Source organism: Dendroctonus ponderosae, unplaced genomic scaffold, assembly GCF_020466585.1.
Source record: "Dendroctonus ponderosae isolate FM_Combo_2020 unplaced genomic scaffold, Dpon_F_20191213v2 Dpon_F_20191213_6, whole genome shotgun sequence".
NCBI classification, from domain to species: Eukaryota; Metazoa; Arthropoda; class Insecta; order Coleoptera; family Curculionidae; genus Dendroctonus; species Dendroctonus ponderosae.
Genome location: NW_026018814.1, coordinates 2291587 through 2301091, shown reverse-complemented (window position 1 = coordinate 2301091; position 9505 = coordinate 2291587). Strand labels below are relative to the sequence as shown.

Below are 9505 nucleotides of genomic sequence, written 5' to 3'. Positions count from 1 at the left end.
TCATTTGCTCCAAGCACTTTTTTTGCAAATTTACATTGTTAATGTAGGCTTAAAGCCTCATTTTTTGATCAACAACCGCAAATCGTAAGCGTTTCCAGTTTTGCAAAAAAACTCACATTTTCCGACTTGTATTGAATCTTCAAACAAACGCTTATGCTATTATCTAAAGTCTGGACAAATTTCAGGCAAAAGTTACTAGAAAAAAGGTTGAGCACTTCACAAATGTGTCCTCCGACACCCCAACAATTCCGTAAATAAAACAACAGTGAACTTCCCATATAAAAAAACGGTTTACGGCGCTTCTGGCCTTAACAAAATCAGGAAAAGGGAGGAAAATTAACGTATAACACCGGCATCCGGTGTTTCTTTCCACCGGGATTAAAAAGGGCACGTGCGATGCAGCCGGGATGAACATGAACTACATGAAATGCGATCAAGTTAAACCCGTTTTTACGAGGGGTTGGAAAAGTATATTCCGTAAAATYCAGGAAATGAAGAAGCACAGTRGAGGAACTCTTTGTTGATTCGTATTATATTGATATTGTAATTCGAGCAACTCCAGACACCCTGTAGACTAAGCAGCTCGTAATTCCTGGCGTTCTGTTAAATATCCCTTCGCTTCTCTATCGGTTCCCAAAATACGCACCGTAAACCAATTAACATTTTTGGGCTTCCCACAGGGGAGCCCAATAAAATAACAAACAGAAAAATGCGTTTCCCTCAATGTTGTTCTTAGCAGTGGGATTCAGCTAATTCCTCTTTTAATGTTTAATGTCCCTAACCAGACCTGTTTGGGGATTTATTTTTTACCTGATTATGTTTCTTGAAGTTGAAATGGGAGGTTTGTAGCTGAATAATAATTGAACATTTTACAAACTGAACAGTCTGCTAAGAAATTTACCTTTTCAATGGTAGTAGGTGGGTTTTACCCACCCAAACCGGCCCAAAAGTCCTGCAAATTGATCAAAGTTGTGCATTTGCAAAAGAAACATTGTTGGAAATGAACTGTTTAGATTTAATCTGGTCAAATATTTTACGGTTTTTCCCAATCCCTCTGCTATTTTCCGTCTATTTTAGGTTATCCGATGCAATTAAGGAACTTTTGTCGGCAACTGATGCTTTGAAAATCCACACTTGATTGATTAAAAAAACATTGAAATCTGCTTCCATTGCAACTAAACAAGCCGCTAAAAAGTCGAGAAGAACAATGATGAACACGAAAATATCCTCAAGTAACTTGCGTTAAAAAGCTTGCTTATATTGGATCCGTCTTACCAGAGTTGCATAAATTCATGAGGAAAAGTTGGGCAGTTCAATTTCGAAAGTTCATACATTCGCACACCCCCGTAGAATGTGCGGTTCATTAGGAATGCAGTGGCACGAGCTTTTCTGCATCGTACAGGGGAGGGCGCAATAAAAGCTACCAGCTGGTCGATCTAGATAATAGTGAAAAGACCAGCATGGCCCTTCAGAACCAGAAAGGCATTAAATTACCGGCCAAATTATTGTGTTTGTGTTGTTGCGCACCCATAAAAAAGGTGTGCACATTTCCAGAGCAGTTGCAATCGAACAAAAGCCCATTCGGAACTTGTATCTTTTCGCCCAAAGTTATTGCACAAATTTATACCAAACAATTGCCAGATTTACCAGAGAAACTGGCGAGTTTTCCGGGCTCTTAGCTTTCAGGCACTATCATCAAATGAACTAATCAAATCTCTAATGAACACTTTAAAGATACTTCAAATATACGTTTGATAAATATCCAGGCAGTTTTCATAACTAGAACTCAAAACAACCGCCACTAAATGCCTCTAATAATAGCGCAAAGCGGCCGGGAAAAGATGTTTGGAAATTCGGTCAGGATGATCATCTTGGCGTCTTGCAGTTAATAATCGCGATCACGATGGGTTAATTGAGCTGCGACAGTCCGTTAAAATGTGCGTTTCAAGCTCACTTTCGATCATTACCAAAGCTCCAAACAGCCGATCTATTTTTAATATTTTTTTAGTGGTTAATGAGTGATGGCATGTTGATCACTTTGTAATGTCTCGGAGTGTATTTAATTGCCTTCATTAGTTGAAATTGCAAAAAACCATTCAGGAAAAAAAGTTAAAACCGCATCGAAGAACTGGCCAAAACACTCTCAACAAGAACAGTTGTTAATCTTCTAAGTAAACTCTTCTGCTTCATTAAAATGGAGCTGGGGATTCTTCTAAAAGAATTCATTCTACTCACACAGTTAGCAGCTCAATAAAATTCCTAATCAGCTCTTTTGTTGCTGAAATTATCAACCAGTCATTTTATTTCGGCGACTTCAATGGATCCATTTAGCAAACAAATGAAAATTTTTGCTTGAAACAGCAAAATTCTGATTGAAAAACCCCGATTGTTCTCACGAGTGAACCTACAGATAGTGGAGCATTTAGGTATTTTTAGCCCATTTATAATTTCAACTGCTCTTAACACCGTAATAACCATGTAGTTTATTACCTCCAGCCATATAACAGACTTTCCACAGTTTTTCAATTAGTTAAACATAGATGAGAGCTGAAAATAGCCAATTTATTAATTTGTATGCATTTATTTACTTGCAAATAACAGCGGAAACCTTTCATCAGTAGATCAAAAAAACACAAACTATCGGCTGAAATCCGTTGAATTTACACGATTATTAGCTGTTTTTCTTGGACGAAAGTCAATTTTACGATACAAGTTTTCTATCGGAAATAGCCATTGTCAACATTTTCGTAATTTTGGCTTTAAAGTTGAAACCTTTATGGTGCGAGAAGATGAAGCGCTTGTAGAGTTGGAAAAATGGTTTAAAACTGAGTGAATCAACGCCTTTAAAAAATAGTATTTTCTGTTGATTTATGCACATACTTTTGCACGATTGGGGTTGAATTTCAATCATTCAAAAGACTACGGCTTAAAAAAATTTCCGTTGCACAAATTTAACTCATACTGAGCTGTTCTTGCGTCTTAATAGTGGCGAATCCGCATCCCGTCCTAGATAATGTAACAATTTCTCAAAGTTGGGAAAAGTTTGAGTCAAATTCAAAGTTTTTCTCTGAAATTTTGGACCAAACTTAGTCTTCCCTGAGTGTGTTCTTGAAGCCTCAAAATACGTAAAATATCGAGATCCTGTTTTATGCATTAAAGCTTCTAAAAAAGCAACCACTGCTCAAATTCGTGCAAAATTTCGAGCACAAATTTTAAAATTCAAACCGTATTTAGGAAAGAAAACGCCCCTTGAAAAAGTTATAGTTTTGAAATCTGCATGGCTTTTCGATCGGCTTTAAAGGGTTAAAAGAAATCGCAAAGGAAAGAAAAAAAACACAGATTTACGACGGAAACTTAAACTTTTTAGAGAAACTCAGTTTTGTCCCTTTCATGGTGATCAAAGTCTACAAAAATCGATGGTCAGAAAGTCAGTTTCTGCTGAAAAAATCTCATCTAGGACAGTTGAATGATGAAACCCTGCAGTCGAAAAGGAGAAAGTAAATGACGCAGAAATAGTGCTTTCGATAAGAAAATCAACAGCAAATTCACAAATAAAAAAATACAGCTTCTAAAAAGTTTTACCTGGTTTTTTGAACAGTTTATTTGGATTTTCTTTTATGGAAAAACTTTCAGGATTATTCTGGGTTAGTTTATTAAAAGGTTTTTATAAAACTTGTCTCATTCCCAAAAAATACATATTTTTGGTCAAAACTAGGCGAAATAGGAGAACGATGTTAAATCTCGCCTAAACCAAGTGAAACATTTATTTTAATTTTTTGAAGTTTTCTTCGTTATTTTTGGAAAAAAATCGTCCAATTCTACTACATTCTCACTTGTTTTTGTTCAATTTCAACTTCGTTTCATCTCATGACTTTCAAAATGTTCATGCTAGTTTTTTTTGTCTTCTCATGAACTTTGATTTTTTTTCTGCCTAAAAGCGCGATTTGCGTTATAACCAAATGAAGGATCGAAACTAAAAATTAAATTGATTAATCGGGTTTTATGGAAGGCAAAATTTGGAGGAAAATTGATACATACAGAACACCACAAGACGGAATATGAAATTAAAAAATCAGATAAGGAATTGAGAAAAGCATGGAGTTAATAATGAAACAATCCATGCTCATCTAACAGAACAGGAAAATAATTAGAAAACCAACATCCCATCAAATGATAGGAAGATTATAAATATTAGTAAGAAGAAAATCATAAAATCTGAACTTCTGAGCGCCAAAAGTTTGGTATTCAAAATTAAGTGTTAAAAGCAAACTTCTTGACAAGGGAAAAGCTTCCTTTTGTAAGTATTAAAAAATGCCCAGAATATTTTTCTTCATAATCTTGGTATCATTTGAGAGGTTCAGAGTTTTCTAGTTGTTTTTCATGGTCTGTTAGATTGATGCTAACTTTGTTGTTAACTCCAAGCTTTTCTCGATTTCTGTTCTCATTTTTGCATTTCAATGTTGTTGGGCCACAACAACACTGATAATCAAACAAGAAATGCAATCAAGAAAAGCGGAAAAGTTCGGAACGATTTATTAGACAGAATAGCAACAATGCTGCTCATGAATTCTGAGCACTTCTTCATTCTTGCTCAGAAAACTGCTTATGCATCATTGCCACAATCACTTGTAAAATCTATTAGAGACTTAATACAATAATAAATGTTAATTGTTCGTGACTCATCTATTCAATAATGCTTAATAGACGACTATACTACCATTGCAGGTGAGCAATAAATTCAGAATCTTGGACGATTTGGGGTTTTGCTCCCATTTTAAATGCCGATGATACTTTGATAATTGTGCACGTAAACTGTTACCGATGAAATCAACGGATGGTTTTGTCGCCGAAACCCTTAAGTGTTCTGCAAATGTTTTTCAACAGAAAAATGCCCTCACATATGGAAAGCAGCTAAAACTCGACGAAAACTCTTGGTACCATGATGGACCCATGCTCGGCTACCTTTTATGGTCGACGCCCAACACGTCAACGGTCACCGCTTACCTGGACTATTATTGTTGTTATTCAAATGATCACTTGGCAAGAAAATGGTAAATTTCCTCCGGAATCGATCCAGCACTTTGATGTCGCGCCGATTCACATTTGGCCCGGTTGTTTTCAGTCGATTTTTGCCGGTCTTCACCCAAAATGCTGCGGTTTTTCACCTGAATAACTGAAATAACTGATCGAAAGCCTAATGGGTAAAAGAACGCACCATCAGCGCATACCAAATCGTCCAAGAGTTGTTTTCGAACTGAGCAGAAGGAAGATCGCAGCGCAGTAATGGCAACGGTGCTTATACTATGGCCGCGCATTGTATGTTGCCGCTAGTTTATTCTTGTTCTTGTGTTTTAATATTAATATTGTTGTTTTAAATTTGGGTTATTTTTCACTTTTGCTTTATAGCAATTACTTTTTGATGGGCTGATTTCTGCTGCTACTGTGATGAATTTTACTCTTTCTTCTAAAAGCTTAATTTTTTAAACTTTCACTTAAAAACGTTTTGAAATTCGTTTCAAGCCTCACACAAACTTTGAGGCAAAAATTAAATAGTTTGTGACAGAATAAATAATAATAATAATAAATGACAGAATAAGGGAAAGTTTATAATAAATTAATTGGAAAACTCGTCACCCCATCCCTTTAAAACTGTAGAGTTTGTTAATAAACTGGGGTATTTTAGTTTTTACTGAATTTTTTCTTGCTTCACTTTCTACTCAAAAATGCTCTATTTTGAAGAGCTTCACTTCAAAATACTGACAACCTTCAGCTCTTTTCTGTGAAAAATTATTAAATAAACCTTATCGAAACTCGATCCATTAACAGCCTTGTAAAAATTTTCCATTCGATTTTTTTTTGGATTGTTTCCCAGAAATATTGCCCCGAACAGAACAAGCGAATCTTTATATAAAATTATTGGGAAAACTCGTCTCCTTCGTCGCTGTGGATAATAGGGTTTAATTTAATTTTTAATTCCGGTTTCTTCACTTTTCGGTCAATATTTCTCAACAAAACTCTCCTCAGATAGCACAAAATATTACATACATATTTAGGAAATATTTCAGATCAAAAGCAAGTATTTCTTAAATATTATTTTTAAAATATTTGTTTCTAATATTTAATTAGCTTGAAACAAATAAGTTATTAATAATTTTCGTATTACATAATACTTTTTGTACCTATATATAACAACCTTAACACCCAAAAAGTTACTAATATATTATTTTAATAAGTGGGAACAAACTTTAGAACATATTATATGAATTTTCATTGATCAATGAATAGCAAATATTTAAGAGCAAAAGGAAATATTTTTTAAGTATTATTTAAATGTTATTTCAAAAATATTTGTTTCTAATATTTAAATAGCATGAAACAAATAAAATAAAAATAGTTTTTTCTAGTACGTAATACTTTTTGTGTCTATATATGACACCAGTAACACCCAAAAAGTTACTAATATTATATTTTTAATAAATATGAATACACTTTAGAACTTATGATCTGAGTTTTCATTGATCAGTGAATAGAAAATATTTCAGAGCGAAAAGAAATATTTTTCAAATGTGATTAATCATTCTATAAAAAATATTTGTTTCTAATAATTAATTAGCATGAAACAAATACATACAATAAATACATATACAAACAATAAATATTTGATTTAAATATCAAATAAATATTTACAAGAAATATTTTTATAATACATAAGAATCTGTCGCGTCAACCTATATTAAATATTGCAAAAAAAATATTTCGTAAATATCTGATTTAAATGTCAAAGAAATATTGTTATAATATTCAAGAATCTGTCGCTTCAACCTATATTAAATATTGCAAAAAATATTACTGTAATATTTGTGTGCTATCTGGGTCTCTAAACAGAAAAACGCGGTTTTTCCTAACGTTTTACTGTAAAATACTAGCAAAGTCTTAAGCAAAAAAATTAAGCGATCGATTCTACAAGAAAACTCGTCATCTTCGGACGCATTCTTTATCGTATTTTTCGAACACCCGTTGTACCTTTGAATCAGGGACCAAATCGAAACAAAGTTCTCTTTTAGGTTAAGAGTTATAACTCATTAACCGATGAGTTAAAACTCATTAACTCGGAGAGCGGCAACAACTCACCACAGTGTTACCCAGGCCTAAAACAAGCGTTTATATTCTTTATTGAAAACAGCAGAAACTTAACGTTTTTAAGCTGACTCGAATGCAATTAAATGGAAAATAATTCCACTATAGAAGTAATCAGTATAAACAATTTTGTCAATCTAGTCATTTAATGCAATTTTCTGATTTTTAATTTAGCATTTAAATATTTAATTCCTCGAGTAGCCGACCTCGAATGCTTCAAGTCTCCTCGTCAATTTGGTGCGTGTAGAGTTGCAATGGCGCAGGCCAGATTATAACTGAAAATCCCGAACTAAATGGCAGGAAAGTCCTAATTTACATTTTAACTCTATTGTTAATATTAATAGATTTAGCAAAATAGATGTAAATTCCACTCCTTAATAAACGTAAAGATGAGCGGGGGCTGTTTTGAAGCCACCAAATCTACAGCCAAGAGAAGGCAGCAAAAAATCAACATACACAAGCAAAATGTGGAGAAATAATTGGCGAAAAAAGTGAAATTCCAAAGTAGATGAAAATAAGAGCGCGAAGAATTTAAGCAGGAGTAAAACGCCAAAATATTGCGCCCCAATAACAAGAAAACTCCATAAATTCGGCCCTTAGGGTAGGTATCCATAGCGATAAAATTGCCCGTATTTGGTCGATACCAGCTTGTTTACCCAACAGATGTGACACTTTATTCCTGGATATTCTCCCTAAACTCCTTCTACAGGTTGGCGAGATGTCTGGAACGGGGAAGTTTAGAAGCAAGGGACCCAAACCCAAAGGAATCACTGGAGATCACACGTGCGTAATTTGCAACTCCTCCAATTTTTTTAGCGTGACAAAAACGATTTTTTCTACTCAGACCAGAGCAGTGCAACCATAAACTCAACGGCGAATTTATCCACTTCAAACCTGCCAAAGCCACGGATGGTAAGGAAAAAGTAACGGCCATCGAAACAATGGGAACTCGGGAGTTAATCGTTCCGAACAGGCAACCGATCGATCGGCCCGGAATATTTGCCTTATCCGAGTTCAAACGCCTGAAACAACAAGCTCATGTCAGAAAAATCCTCTAAAATCTCCCTCAAAACCTCAACCCCCGTGCTTTCAGGTGGTGACCCGGGAAGACCGGATGAAGATGCTGGAGGAAGCCGAAAGGCAAAAGAACAAATTGGTAATGGAAAGCACCCAGCGCAAAGAAGCGCTGCTGAAAACACAGAAACCCACCAAAAATCAACCGGGAAGCAAACTGGAAACTGTAAGCCGACTCCTTCGGAGGAGGCACCAAATAAAGCCCTGCTCTTTCAGGTAGAGTCGGAAGCAGCAAAGAAGAACCTCTACCTGCTCAAACGATCCCAGGAGTTGATGATAGAGCAGGACGAGCGAGTGAAGGAGGCAAATGGGATTATCCTGGCCACCAAATGTCGAGCCATTCGAAACGCGCAAATCGCCGAAAAACAGTCCATCGAGCAGCAGAAGAAAGAGGAGGAGTTCAGGCTGAATGAGATGATGGAGCAGCAAAGACAGATGAAAATTAAACGGGAGGAGGCAAAGCGGGAGGAAGACGAGCGAAAAAAACAACGGTAAATTTACAATTTCTTCTGTAAAGTGCAAAAAATAACCGTCTTGCCAGATACGTGAAGGAAGTGATGCAGCAAATCAAGGAAAACGAACTGGACCGACTGTTGGAAGCCGAACGGATCGAAGAAGAAAGCCGGATGTTGAACAAGGCCCTGATCGAGCTGCAAAAGGACGAAGAAGCCCGCCTCAAAGCCAAGCGGGAAATGCAGGAGAAAATGCGAGAGGAATTTAAAAAAGCCAACACGGAAGCGGAACGCTACCGAAATTTGAAGTCCGAAGAACAACGAATCGCCGATTTGAGAGTAAGAATCTGCGGAACTAATCGGGAAACTTTGCTGAATTTGCTCGGCAGGTTCAGGAGTTCATGAGACAAAAGGCCGAAAGGGAAGAAGCGCTGGAAAAGGAAAAGGTGCTCATGAAGGAAGCGAAGGAAAAGGAAATTGCGAGGTTGCGAGCCATGCAGGAAAAGAATCAGGACCTGCAAGCTGCTTTGGATGAGATGAACGCTATGAGATCCCAGGAAGAGGTAGCGATGTCGACGATTCTTGAAACTTAAACAGTTATAAGTCATACTATGAAAGCTTTCACGGCCGGTTAAATTACATTTAGGAATGTTTTCCGGGCTTTGGAGCCGTGGTCTATGGGAATTTCTTCCTGACGTTTCGTCCACAACTGCGCTGGACATTATCAAAGGCGATGAGGCAGTGGGCGAAGTGATCTCCCGTGCTTTCCGACTAAGACTGGTTCAACTACTGGATCCCCTGTGGCCGCATAAATACGACAGGGGATCCAGTAGTTGAACCAG

The 9505-nt window shown here is 36.4% G+C and overlaps 2 protein-coding genes across 2 annotated transcripts in view; one reads left to right on the top strand and one right to left on the bottom strand.

Annotated features, from left to right (window-relative positions):
- LOC109536391 (CD109 antigen) overlaps window positions 1-5258 on the bottom strand; it is a gene marked incomplete in the record, with an annotated part of 20337 nt that extends 15079 nt beyond the window's left edge. Inside the window, 2 exon segments of the mRNA XM_048667879.1 lie at window positions 5005-5151; window positions 5216-5258.
- A 2509-nt stretch (window positions 5259-7767) lies between these two features.
- On the top strand, window positions 7768-9226 carry LOC109536495 (cilia- and flagella-associated protein 45; the record flags this gene model as incomplete). The annotated part of the gene is given in 6 exon segments (XM_019902733.2): window positions 7768-7920; window positions 7982-8177; window positions 8231-8377; window positions 8428-8702; window positions 8753-9002; window positions 9053-9226. Coding segments are annotated over 6 exon segments (1107 nt in total), but the record flags the coding sequence as incomplete, so codon positions are not given.
- Window positions 9227-9505: the final 279 nt, after the last annotated feature.